Source organism: Salvelinus namaycush, chromosome 41 (genome assembly GCF_016432855.1).
Source record: "Salvelinus namaycush isolate Seneca chromosome 41, SaNama_1.0, whole genome shotgun sequence".
Taxonomy (NCBI): domain Eukaryota; kingdom Metazoa; phylum Chordata; class Actinopteri; order Salmoniformes; family Salmonidae; genus Salvelinus; species Salvelinus namaycush.
The window spans coordinates 5,060,101-5,083,678 of NC_052347.1; the positions used below are offsets into that span (position 1 = coordinate 5,060,101).

Consider the following 23,578-nt stretch of genomic DNA (forward strand, 5'->3'; position numbering starts at 1 on the left):
AGGTTATCTTGATCTAATCAGAATGTCAAGTTGCCAAACCAGTCTTATCTGAAAGCTGCAGGTTCAGGTTAATCTCAATCCTAAACCAATTATTTTCAGAAAGATAGTGGTATAGTTGTCTGGAAACCATTCCCAGTAAGAACCTAAAACAGAGGTCACGGTGGGTAAGGTAGTGATGAAAATAACATGTGGCATAGCAAGGAGACAAGTTATAGTATATACACAAGTTGGCCTCACAAATAATTAATAATATACAAAAAGTTAAAGAATCTGTAGTTTTAGTGATTGGCTTGGGTGTATGCTGCAGTATCACCACATAGCAAAATACCGACATTTACTAAATAAAGTAAGATAGATGGCAAAGTCTTTAAATCAGAGGAAAGTATGCACATAGGGGTGGAACTGGAGTGTGTAGTGCCTTACAAATTGTATATCTCCATGAGAGATCAATTAGATAATGTTTGTTCATGACACTAGGGACACAATTCTGTTTTGTTGATCAAATATGCACTAAACAAAAATAAACCCAACATGTAAAGTGTCCTGTTTCATGAGTTGAAATGTTCCATAAGCACAAAAAACTTACTTCTCTCAAATATTGTGCTCAAATTTGTTTACATCCCTGTTGGAGGGCATTTCTCCTTTGCCAAGATAATCCATCCAGCTGACATGTGTGGCATATCAAGAAGCTGATTAAACAACATGATCATTACACAGCTGCACCTTGTGCTGGGGACAAAAGGCCACTAAAATGTGCAGTTTTGTCACACAATGCCAGTGACGTCTCAAGTTTAAGGAGCGTGTAATTGGCATGCTGACTACAGGAATGTCCACCAGAACTGTTGCCAGAGAATAGTATGTTAATTTCTCTACCATAAGCCTCCAATGTCGTTTTAGAGAATTTGGCAGTACGTCCAACCGGCCTCACAACTGCAGACCACATGTATGGTATCGTGTGGGCGAGCGGTTTGGTGATGTCAGAGTGCGTGGTGGGGTTATGGTATGGGCAGGCATAAGCTACGGACAACGAACAAATGCATTTTATCGATGGCAATTTGAATGAACAAAAATACCATAAGATCCTGAGGCCCATTGTGAGGCCCATTTTTTAAAGGTATCTGTCACCAACAGATGCATATCTGTATTCCCAGTCATGTGAAATCCATAGATGAGGGCCTACTGAATTTATTTCAATTGACTGATTTCCTTATATGAACTGCAACTCAGTAAAATCAATGAAATTGTTGCATTTATATTTTTGTTCAGTATACATCCATTTTGGAAACTGGTGCAGTGACTAGAACGATGATTGTAGTCTGCAACCATTTGAGCCAACTCAAAAACAACATCTCTTAAGTTTAGTAAAGGGAGATGTTTAAACCCACTTCATGTTAAATTCCTTTGAATGTTATAACCTTTATGTCTGCACTAAAATAGCAAACTCAAACGGCTCATGGGAAATTATTTACAGAACAACAAATACAAGTATAACAAGAATCCAAATTAATTGTTTTGACGTCACACCTCTTATTAAGTAGAATTTGACCACAAAGGGGTGATGGGTAAAGGCAGAAGTAACCCAGTGAATATCCTCATGATAAACTAAAGGATAGAAATCACCTGAGAGCAACCATTACAAAACCTCACAGCAACTTCTATATTTTATTTTGCACAAAAATTCCCCTGCATCTTCACATTTGTTTTCCTGCATCATAAAACCACGAGACCCGTTTTTCATTTCGGTTTGCATCCCATCCAACACTCTACATAAAAACAAAAAGTTTACTTGGGTGTTACCCAGCCCCCTCCCTGGCCCAGGTGCCCAAAATCCTTGACAGTTTTGATTCTCAATTTCAGAGGTGTTTTACCCACAAACAGTATCCAGTCCCTTCCGTGCCCCCTCTCAGCAGCCCCCACCCTAACCATTCCCCTACTCCAGATATCTGCTCTCCCGGCCGCAACGTAAAAAAAGTCCAAACTACTCCAAATTGTTAAGTTCTTGTTGACAGATATTCCATTTAACGGTCATCGTTGTATTTTCTTCTGAACAGGGCTTCTGAATGGGTCACGGCAGTTAGTACAGATGGGACCAAAAAAATATATTAATAAAAAAATAAAAATATAAAGGACAAAACCCCTCAATCAGCTGTGTACAGTCAACTCTAGAACGCCTACAGTGAAGACAATTGAGGGGTTGATAGTAAATCTGCAGGTTCAAGCCTCAATAGCGAGAGAAGAAAAAAAAACGGACAGAAGCCCTTGTCTTGTGTCCACTTTGGATATTAATTACCTTATTTTTTTTGTTTAGTTGTTCTTCCTTTTGAAATGTTGTTGATTTTTAGAGAGAAAAGCCTAAACACTTTACTTTGGGGATGATGAGACTTGTTTCGAAAAAGCGCATCGCACACATGAAGGAAAAGAAAATGTTAGCATCTAGTGAGTATGTGTTAGTATCATTTTCCTGTCATGTTTGTCTTACTGTACATGTATGTTGTGTAGTTACGCGTGTGTGTCATATAGCGAATTGTGCAGCGTGTGTATAAGATATCTGGTACAATCATGACAGACTTCAGTTGGGATGGTAACTAAAATGGCTTAAGGTCCATGTGATGGGAGGGAGAGAGAGCGTGGAGTGTGGAGAAGGACCAACTCCCCCGACTCCCTGCCTGGCAGCGGTAGTGCAGGTCAAAGTTCAAAGGACAAGAAATAAAAATGGGCGGTGGGTTCTTTCCAGGAAGTCCATCGGTCCATCTGTCAGGTGGTCAGTGCGTCGTGTGGTCTCCTGGCCTAACTGTGACGCTCGGGGGGTGAAGAGGGATGTCACTGTAGTACTAAGCCAACCTGTGAACCACAGAAAAAAGAAGCTTATGATAGTGTCACCAGAAGTTAAAATGAGAACCCAGATGATGACATCTGTGAGGCCGATAGCAAGATAATCAAGTCAATGGTTCCCTCCCTCTCTCATAACACTTCCTCCTTTTGTACCAGAAAAAAACAACTACAGTACAGTCTAGGTACCACAAAACACTGTTTCAATATCATCATATTACCATGAATAATTTATATCAATGTGAAAAAAAGTTGCCGCTCCAGGAACTGACTGAACTATCAGTAAATATGAACTACGGGCATCATGACGCACCTTCTCCGATCCCATGCTAGGACACTTCCAATTGTACAGATAATACTGTAGATTCCCGTCTCCGATGCCAAACTTGAGCTTCTCCAGGAAAGTCTTATTCTCCATCAGGTCCAGTGCATTGAAAACATCAAACCCTTTCTGGATATTGACAATAGATATGGATGAGAGAGGGGGATGTGGAGAGAGATGGGAGAAAGGGATTGAGTTAAAGATGAATTATTCACTGAGTACACAAAACATTAAGAACACTTGCTCTTTCCATGACAGACTGAGCAGGTGAATCCAGGTGAAAACTATGATCACTTATTGATGTCCCTTGTTAAATCCACTTCAAATCAGTGTAGATGAAGGGGAGGAGACAGGTTAAAATGATTTAAAGTTGAAACAACTAAGATATGGATTGTGTGTGTGTGCCATTCAGAGGGTGAATGAGCAAGACAAAAGATTTAAGTGCCTTTGAACGGGGTATGGTAGTAGGTAACAGGCGCACCAGTTTGTGTCAAGAACTGCAATGTTGCTGCATTTTTCACGCTCAACAGTTTCCCGTGTGTATCAAGCATGGTCCACCACCCAAATGACATCCAACCAACTTTGACAACTGCGGGAAGTATTGGAGTCAACATGGGCCAGCATCCCTGTGGAACGCATTCGACACCTTGTACAGCCGATGACCCGACAAATTGAGGCTGTTCTGAGAGCAAAAAAGTGGGGGTGCAACTCAATATTAGGAAAGTGTTCCTAATGTTTGGTATACTCAGTGTAAACAGTCAATATTTGACATTGTACCCAAATCCAACTCCCATTTGACCTCCAACCCCCAGCCGCCTGAACCAAGAGAAACAACTCACCGACTTGGCCAGAATGAGTGCATCAGACATCAGGTCCAACAGGGTGGTGGTGGTATGCACGTTGTAGAAGGAGTAGGCTGCCTTGAGGCTGCGGTGCACTGGATGGTTCATGATAGTAGATGGGAGCGTGTAGAAGCTCAGGAAGTCCGTCACCTTGCCCCCAGAGGTCTGCCACAGGGAGGGAAAACACATCCTCCAACTTTACATTCACTCCATTTTGAAATGTATTTGCAGTGCTCTGAAGGTGACATAAGGTGAACAATGTTGTCTAGAGGTAGAAGAGTCTACAAAGGGTATCTGGATAGGTGTCCATATATGGTCATGTGTAACGGTCTACTCAGTGTATACCATTTACTAGGTGTGTAAGGTGTTGCAATGTGCAATGTTATAGGTGTCTACGGTAGTGTACATTTTAACAATGGTACTGACCACGACCAGGTAGGTGTCGATGATGTTCTCCTGGGGAAGCAGCCAGTGCTCCACCTCCTCGGGGCTCATGACGGGGGCCAGGTGGAACTGGCTCAGGTACTCCAGGAGCAGGCGATGCACCGCCGGAACATCCTTCCTGGTCATTGGCCGCAAGCCAGACGTCTTTGGGGCCTGGAGAGAAGGAGACGGAAGGTCACGGAAGGTCATCCCTTTCAATGGAGAGTTTCACGTCAACACAATAGACATTTGAAATAGAGGCATCAGGTGACGGCTGGGCGGTCGGGTGTTGTGCAGAGAGGATAGCCGCTAGATGGCGCTTTGCTCACTGACTCACCTCATTCAGACGGTACAGCTTCATGGTGCGCTGCATAGTCATGTTCCGGCTCAGGTGAGAGAACTTCACCTCGATCAGCTTGCGTGGGTTCAGCGAGCGATGCCAGTACCTATACAGACGATAACAGATCACATTTCGCTTACTTTGTTTTTGTGTTCACGAGCATATGAATTTGGTTGGATGGGTATCTGTCTGGTGTGGGTGTAGTGTGGTGTGGTGTGGTTGGTGCGTCTCTCAGTGACCCACCTGCAGGTGCCCACGGGTTTGGGCAGTACCACGCCAGCGGTGTAGACAGCCTGGAAGATGCCCTTCAGGTTGACCCGTCTAGTGATCTCTCGGATCAGGACTGGCGCTACCCGCTTGGAGCGCAGCTTCTTGTGGACGCACAGGAAGTTGATCTCCACCATCTTCTTATCTCTAAATGACAAAAACAGTCTAAAGTGAGTAAGGCCTCCTCTTAATGTCTGACTCCTTACAGCAAATTAAAACAGGAAATGATATAATCAAGGAGCAAATATTACATTCCTATTGTTAGCTATATTAAAATACTACAGTGTTTGGGAGTAACAAAAGTGTGTGAACAAGAGCATGATGCATATTCACTGACTGGTCATAGATGCGGATGTTGGCAGGGATGGCACTGATGAAGCCCACCAGCTTCTGGTTGGAGTTCACCCTCACCCCACAATGCCACTGGGGCAGCCAGCCTGGGGGACGCAAAGCCCTGAGGGAGAGACATCACAATTACAGCTCAGTTCCCAACTATGACAGAAAACACGATGGCCAAGTTTTGCTGGTCAGAAAAAAACTCCTGCCTTTAAAAGATAACACATCTAACATAAGAGAGATATCTATTGAAAGAGATTGTTATATAAATGAGACAAGCTGAGCAACAAAGGTGACGTAGCTAAGTAATAAAGAGTTACCAGAGCAGGAACTCTGGGGAGTAGTCGAAGCGGAACATGTTGTCATCATCCTCCACGTAGTTCTCATTGAGCAGAGTGTACAGCTCCTTCAGCTAAGAGGAGGAAGAGGAAGAGACTGAGCAACGACTGAAAGGTCTAGGGTTAAATTAAGTAGGGTAAAGTGGGGTCAGCTGATGGAATAACCACAACCAAAAGTGAAGTATTTTGATTGCTATCGCTATATTGTTTTTGGGACACTCAGTCTGGGGTGGAGGGGTTGTAGAGAAGCCGCCTCACCACAGCGGCGTCGCCCAGGTCCAAGGCGTCCCACGTGAAGCCTGGAGGAAGACTGTAGGGCACCTCCCGGATGTTGTCTTTGTCAGGCTCGATGGAACCGTGCGACGTCACCATCTCCCCTAAGGTTAACAAAACGCAATGTAAGAGGATATTAGCAATCTGCATATTCAACGTAACTATACAAAGCATAACATTTATTTTATTTAACCAGGCAAGTCAATTAAGAACAAATTCTTATTTTACAATGACGGCCTACCCCGGCCAAACCCTCCCCTAATCCGGACGACGCTGGGCCAATTGTGCGCCCCCCCCGTGACTCCCGATCACGGCCGGTTGTGATACAGCCCGGGATCGAACCAGGGTCTGTAGTGACGCCTCTAGCACTGAGATGCAGAGCCTTAGAGTGCAACGCCACTTGGGAGCCATCATAGTAGGTTTAATCCAAAAACAAAGAGGCCAATTGGACTATTCATATCAAATCTCCTCAGGTCACTAGTCCTTTCTGAAAAAAAAAAAAAATCATAGGCCTATTTTAACAAAGAAAAAGCCTTGTCTAAATTAAATCATTTACGCGACATTTCTACACAGAGTGAGTTATTATTTAAGAAACAAATCTTAGGCGAATTTTAACAATGAAAAGCCTGCACAAATATGTTTACATCCCTGTTATTGAGCATTACTCCTTTGCCAAGATAATCCATCCACCTGACAGGTGTGGCATATAAATAAGCTGATAAACAGCATGATCATTACACAGGTGCACCTTGCGCTGGGGACAATAAAAGGACACTTAAATGTGCAGTTTTGTTACACAACACAATGCCACAGATGTCTCAAGTTGAGGGAGCGTGCAATTGGCCTGCTGACTGCAGGAATGTCCACCAGAGATGTTGCCAGAATAATGAATATTAATTTCTCTACCATAAGTACAACGCAATGGTAGAAAACGATGCTGTGGTTAAAGAATTTGGCAGTTCATTCAATTTGAATGCACAGAGATACCGTGACGATATCCTGGGGCCCATTGTCATGCCATTCAGCCACCACCATCACCTCATGTCTCAGCATGATAATGCACGGCTCTGGATCAACGTGTACGACAGTGTATTCCAGTTCCCGCCAATATTCATCAACTTCGCAAAGCCATTGAAGAGGAGCGGGGACACCATTCCACAGGCCAAGCAACAGCCTGATCTCTATGCGAAGGAGACGTGGCACGCTAAATGAGGCAAATTGTGGTCAGACCAGATATTGACTGGTTCTGGTCCACACCCCTACTTTAAAAAAAAAAATGTTTTATGGCATTTGTGACCAACAGATGCATATCTGTATTCCCAGTCATGTGAAATCCGTAGATTAGGGCCTAATACATTTATTTCAATTGACTGATTTCCTTATATGAACTGTAACTCAGTAAAACATTTAGAAATTGTTTCATATTGCGTTTATATACTTTTTTCAGTGTATGTAACATTGCTACACACAAGGACCCACCATGACATTTTAAATTCTTAATTCCATAAAACCACCTTTTCAATGTCGTTTTTATGACGTGCGACCCATAAAATGACAACGTAGCCAACACGGGGTTCACGCTTCTGTTATTGTCAGCCAATCAACGTGGCACTAGCTTTGTGTGTAGCAAGCAACATGGGAGATTAGAGACCAATGCCAATTAAGTTAGCGAAATGAGAAGGAGAAGGCTACACCGAGCTATCATCAGGTAGGCTGTTGTTTATTCTGAATGGAGTCGTTGTAAACAAGGACAGGAAGCGCAGCAAAACACTCAATTAGCTTAGGTACAAGGCATTAGGAAAGTATTCAGCCCCTTTGACTTTTCCCACATTTTGTTACGTTACAGCTTTATTCTAAAATAGATTCAATTGTTTTTGATTTTTTCATCGATCTACACACAATACCCCATAATGACAAAGCAAAAACAGGTTGAGAAATTTAGAACATTTATTTTAAAAATACATAAGTACTCAGACCCTTTGCTATGCGACTCGAAATTGAGCTCAGGTGCATCCTGTTTCCATTGAGCATCCTTGAGATGTCTCTACAACTTGATTGGAGTCCACCTGTGGTAAATTCAATTGATTGGACATGATTTGGAAAGGCACACACCTGTCTATATAAGGTCCCACAGTTGACAGAGCACGTCAGAGCAAAAACCAAGCCATGAGGTCGAAGGAATTGTCCGTAGAGCTCCAAAACAGGATTGTGTCGAGGCACAGATCTGGGGAAGGGTACCAAAAAATGTCTGCAGCAGGGACGGTCCCCCAAGAGCACAGTGGCCTCCATCATTCTTAAATGCAAGAAATTTGGAACCACCAAGACTCTTCCTAGAGCTGGCCGCCCGGCCAAACGGAGCAATCGGTGGAGAAGGGCCTTGGTCATGGAGGTGACTAAGAACCCGATGGTCAATCGGACAGAGCTACGGAGTTCCTCTGTGGAGATGGGAGAACCTTCCAGAAGGACAACCATCTCTGCAGCACTCCACCAATCAGGCCTTTATGGTAGAGTGGCCAGACAGAAACCACTCCTCAGTAAAAAGCCCATTTGGAGATTGCTCTCAGACCATGAGAAATAACATTCTCTTGTCTGATGAAACCAAGCTTGAATTCTTTGTCCTGAATGCCAAGCGTCATGTCTGGAGGAAACCTGGCACCATCCCTATGGTGAAGCATGGTGGTAGAAGCATCATGCTGTGGGGATGTTTTCAGCTGCAGGGACTGGGAGATTAGTCAGGATTGAGGGAAAGATGAACGGAGCAAATCACAGAGAGTTCCTTGATTAAAAACTGCTCCAGAGTGCTCAGGACCTCAGACTGAGGCGAAGGTCCACCTTCCCACAGGACTGGCTTCGGGACAAGTCTCTGAACGTTCTTGAGTGGCCCAGCCAGAGCCCAGACTTGAACCTGATCGAACATCTCTGGAGAGACCTGAAAATAGCTGTGCAGCGACGCTCCCCATTCAACCTGACAGAGCTTGAGAGAATCTGCAGAGAAGAATGGGAGAAACTCCCCAAATACACGTGTGCCAAGATTGTAGCGTCATACCCAAGAAGCTTCGAGGCTGTAATCGCTGCCAAAGGTGCTTCAACAAAGTACTAAGTAAAGGGTCTGAATACTTATGTAAATGTGATATTTCAATTTCTAAAAACCTGGTTTTGCTTCGTCGTTATGGGTAATTGATGAGGGAAAAAACGATTTAATACATTTTAGAATAAGGCTGTAAAATAAGAAAATGTGAAAAAAGTCAAGAGGTCTGAACACTTTCCAAATGCACTGTAGCTAGCTAAGAGTTAGCTGGCTAACATAGCTAGCCTCTTTACATCGAATTGATGCAGTCAAGACAGGCACTACCAGATGGGATGATAGATAACCTATGGCATCTACACGTTTGTCTAACTAGGGCAAGTGTGTATGGGTACTGTCTCTCTCCTGTGTCAAACACACCGACCCCTGACTATCCCCCGCACTGCTGCATGCAAGCGAAGCGGCACCTCTCTCCCAAGTCGTGCAGGCTGCGAAGCAAGCCAGTTCGTAAATTGAAACATATATATTATTTTTTAAATATACATTATTTTACCTGTCCGGATAAATTTCATGATATTACTCGAATAGTGAAATTCTTTCAAATGCCCATCCATAGTCACTAGGGATTCATCTCTTCCTGAAAATCTACCAAGTTTCAATATCGGGAATAATTCATATTCATCCTGACTCCCGAACTTGTGACATGGTCTGTCAAAAACAATCAACATATTCGGATAAATAATGGAGGGGAAAAAATGTGGGGGAAAAAACCACTCAGAGCGCACCCAGGACACACTCAGAGCGCACCCAGGACACACTCAGAGCGCACTCAGAGCGCACCCAGGACACACTCAGAGCGCACCCAGGACACACTCAGAGCGCACCCAGGACACACTCAGAGCGCACTCAGAGCGTACCCAGGACACACTCAGAGGGCACCCAGGACACACTCAGAGGGCACCCAGGACACACTCAGAGGGCACCCAGGACACACTCAGAGGGCACCCAGGACACACTCAGAGGGCACCCAGGACACACTCAGAGGGCACCCAGGACACACTCAGAGGGCACCCAGGACACACTCAGAGCGCACCCAGGACACACAGAGTAGGCCACAGCGTTGTCAAATCATACAAACTTTAAAAGGCAGACAAATAAAAGTCAAAAGACCAAAGTCGTTAAGCCCATTTGTCTACATCGAGTTGGTATTTATACAAACAGCAAATCAGCTCATGAATAAACGGGGAGATGAAGAGAGGACATTGTGTAAAATATCAAGGTATCTTATCAGGGACCAACTCTGTTTAAAAAATATCCCCATCTACTCTCATACCGTTTGTTGATCATGTGAGACAGGAGTCGGGATGTTGGGTTTCAGTGGGACTGGGATGATAGGACAATAGTCTCGGCTGTATAAGGCTACTACGCGAGTCAATAGATAAATACACTTGATTTAGGCTACATTACTGCAAGCTAAATGTTTCTGATCAGTGATAAATGAGCTACCACTTCCACTTGTCCAGCCAGAGATCAAATATACATAGAGATTCAGTGAAACACAAGCACAGGCTTTCGGTAGGGAGTAGAACAGCCTACTAAGTGAGCGAAGAGCAAAATCCACTTGTATAACTAAGGTATGTTTTGCTCTCTCTGCGCTTTTTCTAAGATCCAATGGCTGTTTCCTCGTCTCTTCACTCCCGCCCGCCCGCCTCTGCATTGTTCTCAACACCAGTTTAAATCAATATAGGCTACTGTTTTCTAGAAGTCTGTTTCTTTCCCGGTTCATTTTATTTCTGTGATGTCGGACCAGGGTTCGGGTTTTCAGCTCACGGAGCTTGGGTCGGACCAGGATCGAATTTTTAGTTCTGATGAAAAGTCTAAACTGCATTCGGGTCTCGCGCGCAGTCATGCAGTGTAAATTATGCATGAGTTTTGAATTTATGGCGACATTGTGTGAAGTATATACGCTAGGTTCAAGGCTTCCATGAGACAACCTGTTTGGATGACGTGCTATTTTATTTTTGCCAATCTGCTCCTACACATGGAATTGCATTAGTGCGACAATGGGGGGAAATGTTGTACAGTCCCGGGAACCTGGTTACCCATGTTAATCCCTACTAGTCCCTACAGTGAGGTTCTGGAGACATTTCGGTACCCCTGCAAAATGTCATACCTAGCTTGGGGACGGGCTGTGTGTCCCAGAACTGGTAGCTGCGTCGGCTTGCCTCCTCCATGGTTTTGGCAGGGCCCTGGCCTACAGAGAACAGTTCAATGGCCTTTTGGATCTCCTGCAGCTTATCAGCAGGCAGCGAGTTCACCTGTGTGTAGAGAGAGAGAAAAGAGAGTAATGTAGGGTTGAAAAGGAAACAAATTGCCAAATGCAAAACAACAATCCTTCACAGACATTCAAAAACACACCCACTAATCTCCATTCAATTTTTTAGAGGCCGTTTTCAAAAGTTACAGAACAATAAGTCAATGTCGGTCCTTCTAGAACTCCTCTCTCTCTCTCTCTCAAAGGAACAGAGGGACACAAACAAAGCAAAAACATTTGCCCCCACTCACTCACGTAGCCTACACACATGTACATACATCTACCTTGCCTAGCGGATCCTCCTCCGCAGGTTCTTTAGTTGCCCCAGACTTCTTCTTCTTTTTGTTTTTCTTCTTCTTGGCACCGCTGTCATCTCCCTGGCCCTTGTCACTACCATAGGACAACAACAACAACAAAACATGTAACTATAAGACTTTCCATAGGCCAGGAGCGTGCCACAACTGTTTCAGCCCTCTTCATTACCAACCTAAAATACCCAGCATCTTATAAGATATGTTGGAAACAAGCATGTGGTGACCTTTTGTCCCAAATACAGATAACTTACAGTTTATCCCTAAGCTAATTTAAATTGGTTGGAGTTATTCCTCCATCCCCTGATCACCGAGGACTCTAAAAAAGCCCCCACCCTGAGGCCCATTTCCTGGGCAGGACAGGGAGACAGCAGTATACTTACAAGAACAGGGGATGATCCCATTAGCGCCCAAGGGGGGAGTGAGGCTATGGACTGGCCTGTATTTGTAACACCAGGACAGATGGTAAATCACATGACCCCGGGGGGAGTGTGTGTGGCTATGCGTATCTGTGTGTGTATGAGGGATGTTAAGGGGACACTGACAGGAACAATAGACGACCAACCATTCAATGGCTTATTCGACAGGCTTCCATTCCAGCAGTCGAGCCTAACTACCATCCAGAACCATTCAACCTTTCATTTCATTTAGCTAACTAGCGTTAGCTATCAAATATTCATGGTAACTTATTTAGCTACCTAGCAGGGTCCCAGACGCTCGCATACACGCTGACATCAAGCCACACAAGGGCTGTAATCCACACCCAGTTTAAATAGGTTGTTGTTGATTGTTGGCAGAACCAATAGCTTCAATGCAACCAAGAGAGTTTTGACAATGGTTGCATCCCAGCTAAACAAATAGCTACATGTCACTATATGGTTAGGTCAACCCCGCAATTTACAGAAGGAACGTTAAGAGCAGTTACTTACATTTTCTTCTGGCAAAATGACGCTCACGTCGGAGCTCTAGAAAGACGCCTGTGTTTCCGACTTGGAATTCCAAGATGGATGACCCTTCAAAATATTTTTCCCCCAGTCGGAGCTCGTTTCCAAATGTCATACCCCCCAAGTTCCCAGTTGTCTTGAATGCACTGAAGTCTGAGATTTCCGGCATCAAGTGTATCACTCATGTCAGACAGCTGTCACCTAGCTTAACTTGGTCATTCCAAATATGCAGTGCTTTTTGGACCTCATATATGCGGTGCTTTTTTTTGGGGGGGGGGGGATATATTTTTCCCCGTGCATTCTATCAGAAAAATATTTTGGTCAAACCCAGGCACTTATTTTTTGGGGTGCATTTTCCAACTAACAGCGTGGAACCTAACTGGGTGGAAATTTGGAACACAAATTAGCCATAGCGCTCTGAGTGAGCAAGATTGAGCTAGTATAATGGTGAACACTTGAACAGGATTTTAACTTCTCTATCAAACATATGAAAAGTGGTTAATTTTCTCTATAACTTAGCCTAACGCCATACCCAAACCGGACGCACACAAATGTATTTTGTCCCCCCACACCAAACGCGATCACGACACGCAGGTTGAAATATCAAAAACTGAACGAGTTATATTAATCTGGGGACAGGTTGAAAAGCATTACACATTTATGGCAATTTAGCTAGCTAGCTTGCAGTTGCTAGCTAATTTGTCCTATTTAGCTAGCTTGCCGTTGCTAGCTAATTTGTCATAGGATATAAACGTTGTTGTTATTTTACCTGAAATGCCCAAGGTCCTCTACTCCGACAATTAATCCACAAATAAAACGGTCAACCGAATCGTTTCTAGTCATCTCTCCTCCTTCCAGGCTTTTTCTTCTTTGGACTTTATATGGCATCTTTAGATTGGCATCTAACTTTCATAATAAAAGGTGTATTACCACGACCGACCGACGTCAGTTCATCTTTCAATCACCCACGTAGGTATAACCAATGAGGAGATGGCACGTGGGTATCTGCTTCTATAAACAAATGAGGACATGGGAGAGGCAGGACTTGCACCGCGTTCAGCATCACAAATAGAACTGACTTATATTTTAGAGCCTGGCAACGCAGACACTTGATGGCGCACGCGAGCAGTGTGGGTGCAATGATTGAATAACATGTATGTGTATATTTATTTTGTAATGTGAGCAGTGTGGTCAGCATGTGTGGTCGTCTGACACACCTAAAGATCGGAAAGCTGCCGCGGTCATCCCCCTCTTCAAAGGGGGAGAGACCCAAACCGTTAGACCTATATCCATCCTGCCCTGCCTTTCTAAGTCTTGGAAAGCCAAGTTAAACAGATCACCGACCATTTCGAAAAACCCACCATACCTTCTCCACTATGCAATCTGGTTTCCGAGCTGGTCATGGGTGCACCTCAGCCACCTTCAAGGTCCTAAACGATATCATAACCGCCATCGATAAAAGACAGTACTGTGCAGCCGTCATCATCGACCTGGCCAAGGCTTTCGACTCAGTCAATCACCGCATTCTTATCTGCAGACTCAATAGCCTTGGTTTCTCAAATGACTGCCTCGCCAGGTTCCCCAACTACTTCTCAGATAGAGTTCAGTGTGTCAAATCGGAGGGCCTGTATTCCGGACCTCTGGCAGTCTTTATGGGGGTGCCACAGGGTTCAATTCTCAGGACGACGACTATTTTCTCTGTATAGAGTTGAAGTCGGAAGTTTACATCCACCTTAGCCAAATACATTTAATCTCAGTTTTTCACACAAAAAAAAAATTCCTCCTTTTTTTTTTTTATTTTTTTTTTTTTTTACATCCTTTTCTCCCCAATTTTTCGTGGTATCCAATCGCTAGTAATTACTATCTTGTCTCATCGCTACAACTCCCGTATGGGCTCGGGAGAGACGAAGGTCGAAAGCCATGCGTCCTCCGAAGCACAACCCAACCAAGCCGCACTGCTTCTTTAACACAGCGCGCCTCCAACCCGGAAGCCAGCCGCACCAATGTGTCGGAGGAAACACCGTGCACCTGGCTCCCTTGGTTAGCGCACACTGCGCCCGGCCCGCCACAGGAGTCGCTGGAGCGCGATGAGACAAGGATATCTCTACCGGCCAAACCCTCCCTAACCCGGACGACGCTAGGCCAATTGTGCGTCGCCCCCACGGACCTCCCCGTGGCGGCCGGCTGCGACAGAGCCTGGGCGCAAACCCAGAGACTCTGGTGGCACAGCTAGCGCTGCGATGCAGTGCCCTACACCACTGCGCCACCCGGGAGGCCCCAGTTTTTCACAATATCTGACATTTTATCTTTGTAAAAACTCAAAATAAGAGAGAACTATTTATTTCAGCTTTAATTTCTTTCATCATATTCCCAGTGTCAGAAGTTTACATACACTCAATTAGTATTTGGTAGCATTGCCTTTAAATTGTTTAACATGGATTAGACGTTTCAGGTAGCCTTCCACAAGCTTCCCACAATAAGTTCGGTGAATTTTGGCCCATTCCTCCTGACAGAGCTGGTGTAACTGAGTCAGGTTTGTAGGCCTCCTTGCTTGCACACACTTTTCAGTTCTGCCCACACATTTTCTATAGGATTGAGGCCAGGGCTTTGTGATGGCCACTCCATTACCTTGACTTTGTTGTCCTTAAGCCATTTTGCCACAACTTTAGAAGTATGCTTGGGGTCATTGTCCATTTGGAAGACCCATTTGCGACCAAGCTTTAACTTCCTGACTGATGTCTTGTGACGTTGCTTCAATATATCCACATAATTTTGATGCCATCTATTTTGTGAAGTGCACCAGTCCCTCCTGCAGCAAAGAACCCCCACAACATGATGCTGTGACCCCCGTGCTTCACGTTGGGATGGTGTGCTTCGGTTTGCAAGCCTCCCCCTTTTTCCTCCAAACATAATGATGGTCATTATGGCCAAACAGTTACATTTTTGTTTAATCAGACCAGAGGACATTTCTCCAAAAAGTACGATCTTTGTCCCCATGTGCAGTTGCAAACCGTAGTCTGGCTCTTATGGCGGTTTTGGAGCAGTGGCTTCCTCCTTGCTGAGCGGCCATTCAGGTTATGTCGATATAGGACTCGTTTTACTGTGGATATAGATACTTTTGTACTTGTTTCCTCCAGCATCTTCACAAGGTCCTTTGCTGTTGTTCTGGGATTGAGTTGCACTTTTCGCACCAAAGAACATTCATCTCTAGGAGACATAACGCATCTCCTTCCTGAGCGGTATGACGGCTGTGTGGTCCCATGGTGTTTATACTTGCGTACTATTGTTTGTAAAGATGAACGTGGCACCTTCAGGCGTTTGGTAATTGCTCCCAAGGATGAACCAGACTTGTGGAGGTCTACAATGTTTTTTCTGAGGTCTTGGCTGATTTCTTTTGATTTTCCCATGATGTCAAGCAAAGAGGCACTGAGTTTGAAGGTAGGCCTTGAAATACATCCACAGGTACACCTCCAATTGACTCAAATGATGTCAATTAGCCTATCAGAAGCTTCTAAAGCTATGACCACATTTTCTGGAATTCTCTAAGCTGTTTAAAAGGCACATTCAACTTAGTGTATGTAAATTTCTGACCCACTGGAATTGTGATACAGTGAATTATAAGTGAAATAATCTGTCTGTAAACAACTGTTGGAAAGATTACTTGTGTCATGCACAAAGTAGATGTCCTAACCGACTTGCCAAAACTATAGTCTGTTAACAAGACATTTGTGGAGTGGTTGAAAAACGAGTTTCAATTACTCCAACCTAAGTGTATGTAAACTTCCGACTTCAACTGTATATCAATGATGTCGCTCTTGCTGCTGGTGATTCTCTGATCCACATCTATGCAGATGACACCATTCTGTATACATCTGGCCCTCCTTTGGACACTGTTAAAAAACCTCCAAACGAGTTTCAATGTCAAACACTCTTTCCATGGCCTCCAACTGCTCTTAAATGCTAGTAAAACTAAATGCATGCTCTTCAACCGATTGCTGCCCGCACCCACCCGCCCGACTAGCATCACTACTCTGGACGGTTCTGACTTAGAATATGTGGACAACAATAAATACCTAGGTGTCTGGCTAGACTGTAAACTCTCCTTCCAGATTCACATTAAGCATCTCCAATCCAAAATTAAATCTAGAATCAGCTTCCTATTTCGCAACAAAGCATCCTTCACTCATGCTGCCAAACATACACTCGTAAAACTGACTATCCAACTGATTCTTGACTTCGGCGATGTCATTTACAAAATAGCCTCCAACACTCTACTTAGCAAATTGGATGCAGTCTATCACAGTGCCATCCGTTTTGTCACCAAAGCCCCATATACACCCACCACTGCGACCTGTATGCTCTCGTTGGCTGGCCCTCGCTACATATTCGTTGCCAAACCCACTGGCTCCAGGTCATCTATAAGTCTTTGCTTGATAAAGCCCCGCCTTATCTCAGCTCATTGGTCCCCATAGCAACACCTACCCGTAGCACGGGCTCCAGCAGGTATATTTTACTGGTCATCCCCAAAGCCAACACCTCTTTTGGCCACCTTTCCTTCCAGTTCTCTGCTGCCAATGACTGGAACGAATTGCAAAAATCACTTTAGCTGGAGACTTATATATCTCTCTCACTAACTTTAAAGCATCAGCTGTCAGAGCAGCTTACTGATCACTGCACCTGTACACAGCCTATCTGTAAATAGCCCACCCAACTACCTCATCCCCATATTGTTATTTACTTTTTTTGCACCCCAGTATCTCTACTTGCACATCAATCACTCCAGTGTTAACGCTAAATTGTAATTATTTCGCCACTATGGCTTATTTATTGCCTTACCTCCCTAATCTTACTACATTTGCACACACTGTACATATATTTTTCTAATGTGTTATTGACTGTATGTTTGTTTATCCCATGTGTAACTCTGTTGTTGTTTTTGTAGCGCTGCTTTACTTTATCTTGGCCAGGTTGCAGTTGTAAATGTTCTCAACTGGCCTACCTGGTTAAATAAAGGTGAAATATATTGTAACGACCCTGTGTTTATAAGCGCGGAAATCGACTCTGCCGTTTGAGCATGCTTTTGCGGCACAGTCGATAGCGCGCCGGACCTCGGGCTAGGAGGTCGAGGGTTCGAGACCTGCTCCCTGCTGTTTCATTACATTGGTGTCAGAAGTGATCGGACCTCGCATCCACGACAGTGCGTGTGCTTGGCCGGTGAGCGCGTTCCTGTAAGACGTAAAGTCGCAAGCTAGCGCGAGGACGCGCTCTTTGAAAGGAGGGAGTAGTGTAACGACCCTGGGTTTATAAGCGCGGAAATCGACTCTGCCGTTTGAGCATGCTTTTGCGGCACAGTCGATAGCGCGCCGGACCTCGGGCTAGGAGGTCGAGGGTTCGAGACCTGCTCCCTGCTGTTTCATTACAATATATTATATATTTTTTAATGTAACAGGGTGGAAATCTATGAGTGGGAAATACAGACTAACATGAAACATGGAAAAATAGATAACAAAAATGTGTGTTTATATTGTTGTACCTTTGCACCACAGTTTTCCCACCAAAGAAATGATGCAACTTCCTGAATGTGGTGTCATTTTAGAAAGGGGTTGTTTTCTTAAAATGGTGAATTACAACAGACTAACAGGGTGGAAAGTGATATCAGGGACACAAAGAAAATATTAAATATTAAATACAATAATCATGAGAAAAAAAACGTTATTGAAATGAGAATTTAACAAGGGCTATAAAATAATGAAGATTTAAAATATTATTATAAGGCTTATATTTCTCATGTAAGTTGATGAATAATGTTCAACATTCCCTTTCAAAGGCCATATTTCTGTGTTAAGGTAAAGTACACCTGACCTTATATTGAAAGCTTTTTGGAATTCACATTTTACACTAAAAATAAGTGACATTTCCTGGGGATAGAAAAAGCACCGCATGGTAGGAATGAGCCAACTATGCTAAAGCATTTAGCACCTATCATGATGGTGTTGCTGTGATGAAAAGACAGACGATGCATCATTATTTACCTGAATATGTTTGTTATTTTTGACAGACAGCGTCACAAGTTCGGGAGTCAGCTAACTAACAGGTCAACGTCGTAAAAAGGCATAGCTGGCTAGCTAGTTAGCTAACGTTATCAGTTTCGCATTTGACTTAAGACGTTGTATTTAACATTCGGGCGCTGTTCTCTATTCGAAATCAAGTGTTCCAGTTTAATATTGTACTACAATCTGATTTGTGTTGGTCTTCACCGCATAATTGTATGTAATTGATCATAATATGGTTCAATTTCTTGTACAGTGACCAATGGTAGTTAGCTAACGTTATGCCTCGCGATAAAAGCAAAAGGAGGAACAGCATGAAACCCTGCCCATAACAGGAAAATAACCAATTTAGATCAAATCAGAGCGAAAAGCTGGCAATAAGTAACGTTAAACCGTTATCACCAATAATCCAAAAGAAAGTGGGAGGGATTAGTTGAATTGGGTTTCTCAAGACCAGCTGAGTATAGCTCGCATCGTCTCTTTAAAACGAGCGCAATAGCATGACACATTTTCTATCGTGCTACAAATAGGTGTGCACCCTTACCCATCATCAAAGTGATGCTCTTCATTTTCGCAATCACTGCAATGTCCATGGTCTTCTTCTACCTCCTCTTCTTTCTCCGGCTTCGGTGCTGTCTCATTCTCATCCGCCATCTTTAACCAGGAAGTGAAGAACCACCGCGTGCATTCAACGCCTCAAAACAACCTGCGATACTATTGGCCGACTGTTGTGGTGCATTCTGGTTCCTGTAGTTATTAATGTGACAGGTTATGATTTTTTTTTTTTAACACACTTTCGAAGCAGGCAAATGGATGCATAGGGCTACGTAAGGAACATGTCCCTAAACAGGACTGAGCCTCAGTTGTCTATTAAACAATGTCACGTAGTTGTGACTCACCCAATGATTTATATATACACTAGATGACCACTCAGATGTGAGCTATAAATAAAAAATGAAACAGTTTAATAAAACAATTTTCCTTAAAGTATTGTTTTTAGAAATGACTAATTTTACTGTTTCCGCTACAACAACAAAATACTTAAATACATGTAATTTGGTCCTTAAAATATTTAATTGTAATACTGTAGAAGTACATTCATTCCTAGAGAGGACTGCTCCTTCTGGGGAGTGCCAATATGACCGATATGACATCAGCGATCCAGGGTTTAGATACATCATTAGACTCACCTGTGTTGATATGTTCCATCCATAGACAGTATGGGGGTGCCAGCAAATCTTGTCACTTGACCTGGGTAAAATCATATGATGCCAGTGGTGTATAGTACCTAAGTAAAAATACTTTAATGTGCTACTTGAGAAGAGTTTTGCAGTATCTGTACTTTACTTTTTAGATTTTTGACAACTTTTACTTTTACTTCTACATTCCTAAAGAAATATTTAACTTTTTACTGACAACCCAAAGTACTCGTTACATTTTGAAAAGCTTAGCAGAACAGGAAAAGTGTGCAATTTACACACTTATCAAGAGAACACGTGGTCATCCCTACTGCCTCTGTTCTGGTTGACTCACTAAACACAAATGCATCTTCTGTAAATAATGTCTGAGTGTTGGAGTGTGCCCCTAGCTATCTGTGAATTTTAAAAACAAGATAATGCTTTGCTTAATATAAGGAATTTGAAATGATTTATACTTTTACTTTTGATATTTAAGTATATTTGAGCAATTATGTTTACTTTGAAACTTAAATATATTTAAAACCAAATACTTTTAGACTGTAACTCAAGTAGTATTTTACTGGGTGACTTTCACTTTTACTTGAGTAACTTCCTACTAAGGTATCTACTGTATACCCTTACTCAAGTATGACAATTGGGTATTATTTCCACCACTGTATGATGCACTGATTTCTGTCTTTTGATTTCACATTCGTCATACATCTTTACAACATCTGTATAGGTGAAAAGAGTAAAACTTACAAATGGTGGTTTAATCATCTACACTGATATTAAATGAGTTGTGATAGTTTGATGTTCTCCAAGGAATCCAGCACCACAGACTGACTAGACATTTACACTACCGTTCAAAAGTTTGGGGTCACTTAGAAATGTCCTTGTTTTTTAAAGAAAAGCACATTCTTTGTCCATTAAAACATCATCAAATTGATCAGAAATACAGTGTAGACATTGTTAATGTTGTAAATGACTATTGTAGCTAGAAAAGGCAGAATTTTAATGGAAAATCTACATAGGGGTACAGAGGCCCATTATCAGCAACCCTCACTCCTGTGTTCCAATGGCACGTTGTGTTAGCTAATCCAAGTTTATCATTTTAAAAGGCTAATTGAGCATTAGAAAACCCTTTTGCAATTATGTTAGCACAGCTGAAAACTGTTGTCCTAATTAAAGAAGCAATTAAACTGGCCTTCCTTAGACTAGTTGAGTATCTGGAGCATCGGCATTTGTGGGTTCGATTACAGGCTCAAAATGGCCAGAAACAAATAACTTTCTTCTGAAACTCGTCAGTCTATTCTTGTTCTGAGAAATGAAGGCTATTCCAAGCGAGAAATTGACAAGAAACGGAATATCTCATACAACGCTGTGCACTACTCCTGTCACAGAACAGCGCAAACTGGCTCTAACCAGAATAGAAAGAGGAGTGGGAGGCCCCGGGGGACAACTGAGCAAGAGGACAAGTACATTAGAGTGTCTAGTTTGAGAAACAGACGTCTCACAAGTCCTCAACTGGCAAATAATACCCACAAAACACCAGTCTCAGCGTCAACAGTGAAGAGGCGACTCCGGGATGCTGGCCTTCAAGGCAGACTTGCAAAGAAAAAGCCATATCTCAGACTGGCTAATAAAAATAAAAGATTAAGATGGGGAAAATAACACACACTGGACAGAGGAACTCTGCCTAGAAGGCCAGCATCTGTGAGGTGTCTGTTTCTCAAACTAGACACTCTAATGTACTTGTCCTCTTGCTCAGTTGTGCACCGGGGCCTCCCACTCCTCTTTCTATTCTGGTTAGAGCCAGTTTGCGCTGTTCTGTGAAGGGAGTAGTAGACTGCGTTGTATGTGATCTTCAGTGATGGTTGCTGATAATGGGCCTCTGTATGTAGATTTTCCATTAAAAATCAGTTGTTTCCAGCTACAATAGTCATTTACAACATTAACAATGTCTACACTGTATTTCTGATCAATTTTATGTTATTTTAATGGACAAAAAATTTGCTTTTCTTTCAAAAACAAGGACATTTCTGTGTGACCCCAAACTTAAGAACGGTAGTGTATATGACTCATTTATATGGCAGAAGGAGGCTCTGTGTGTGTTGCGTGTCAGTATGCTGTGCATACTATCTCCTACTCCACTTCCCTCAAAAATAAATCCGTTTTCTCACACAGACACCATTCAAGCACAAAAACATTGAAATAGTATGCCAGAATTGAAAATACAGAAGGGCACAATGGGGTTAAAATAGTTTTTATAAAAACTGAACATGCTTCTCTAGGCTTTCACACTTAGTGTTAAAATAATATTACTCTCTTCTCATTCAGTACAATACAAACCAGTTTGTGAGATGAATGAAGCAAACAGCCAAATAAATACTGTGCTAATGTCACTTACTATACTAATGTAAATGATAATATTGCCCCTGAACCTCAGGGGAATTATTTGTTTCTATAGTACTATGAAGATACACCATCTTCAAAGTTTGGATTTAAGTGTTTTTTGTTGTTAAATGGACTGGGAGACCTTTCAGATTCGGTGGCTGGATTTAACACTGACCCATATGAATCTGATGCCCACAGATATAAGTCACAACAAAGTACACAATTGAAGAGACATTGAGGTACGTCTTAGCAACTTAGCAATATACTGTCTTAGCAACTATAAGAAAGAATACTAACAGCTGTTTCCATTGAAATAAGGCAAATGCAGTATTTTAAACTGTCAAAACCATTTGCCGTTTTTCAAAATTAAAGTGACTTTGAATTTAAATTTAGAGGACCAGAGGAAAGAATACAAATAATAAAGTCCAGTAACAATAACAACTAGTGCATTGTGGATGACTGCTTCGTAATGAAAACTGACCTTGGAAATTCATGAAAGCTAATACTTCAATTATATGTATACAATATAATCATGGTCAATTGCATAAGTCTTGGTTTGACCCTCTGTGACTTTGATGCTGTTTTTATTTATCTAAAGGAAGTTAGTGTCAGAGAAAGTACATACAGTATGCAAATGAATTCATTTTTACTGAGATAATTAGATTAGAATACTGTAACTACATTAGAATATAACATTTTACAACAATGTTAAATATAATCTAAAAACTCCTATCAGAAATTGCACACTGAAAGAAGTGTGTTTCATCAATTGCAGCAAACACAATATGTTGCAAACACATTACAAAAACATTAAGTATTCATTCTGTCACTAAGATTAGGCATTCATTCAGTATTTTGGACTGTGTCATGCCAGGCGTGACAGACCAATACCACAACAACTAGACTTAATTTAACGATGACATTTAGTCATATAACACTATCGTTGTCCTGGAAAAAGGAGCTCAACTACAAGTCTTGCCCTGATAAAACGCTTCTATAATATTCTGTAATAGTAAAAAAGTTATAATAATTGATTGGATTTATATAGTGCTTTTCTACCAACTGAGGTACTCAAAGAGCTTTACATAGTAGGGGGAAACTCACCTGATCCACCATCAATGCGCGGCACCCACCTGGGTGATGCACGGTGACCATTTTGTGCCAGAACGCTCACCACACATCAGCTAAAAGTAGCAAAAAAGTTACATACTTCTTCACTTTAAATATGTTAAAAATGTTGGGAAACGTCTTCATGATCTTCTCCAGAGGCTCCAGGACACAAACCTGGCTTTGAGTGAGAAAAAAAAAACTATATTGGCTTCATAGTAGGCAGACGGCTGCCAGGTAGAGTTCTGGTGTAAAACAGGTCCAGTGCCAAAGTCATGTCTC

The 23,578-nt window shown here is 42.6% G+C and overlaps 2 protein-coding genes across 5 annotated transcripts in view; both read right to left on the reverse strand.

The window, feature by feature from the left end:
• Positions 1-1,633: 1,633 nt before the first annotated feature.
• On the reverse strand, positions 1,634-19,273 carry LOC120034250 (glycylpeptide N-tetradecanoyltransferase 1-like). Of its 4 annotated transcripts, none has more exons than XM_038980751.1 (12): positions 19,159-19,273; positions 11,594-11,699; positions 11,169-11,313; positions 5,956-6,074; positions 5,680-5,771; positions 5,361-5,477; positions 5,000-5,170; positions 4,754-4,862; positions 4,420-4,590; positions 3,991-4,158; positions 3,143-3,280; positions 1,634-2,841 (listed from the first exon to the last, which is right to left on the reverse strand). In XM_038980751.1, exons 1-12 carry the CDS (start codon positions 19,266-19,268, stop codon positions 2,821-2,823), a joined length of 1,467 nt encoding a protein of 488 aa, XP_038836679.1. In that variant the 5' UTR covers positions 19,269-19,273; the 3' UTR covers positions 1,634-2,820. The 4 variants fall into 4 exon arrangements, with proteins under 4 accessions (XP_038836679.1, XP_038836677.1, XP_038836678.1 ...); XM_038980749.1 differs by having other exon boundaries at positions 11,588-11,699; XM_038980750.1 differs by having other exon boundaries at positions 11,594-11,702.
• A 2,772-nt stretch (positions 19,274-22,045) lies between these two features.
• Positions 22,046-23,578, reverse strand: part of LOC120033912 (1-phosphatidylinositol 4,5-bisphosphate phosphodiesterase delta-3-A-like) — a 29,984-nt gene continuing 28,451 nt past the window's right edge. The window contains exon 15 of the mRNA XM_038980303.1: positions 22,046-23,578. This exon is cut by the window's right edge and continues 478 nt beyond it. The gene's annotated coding sequence lies outside the window, so the exon portion shown is untranslated.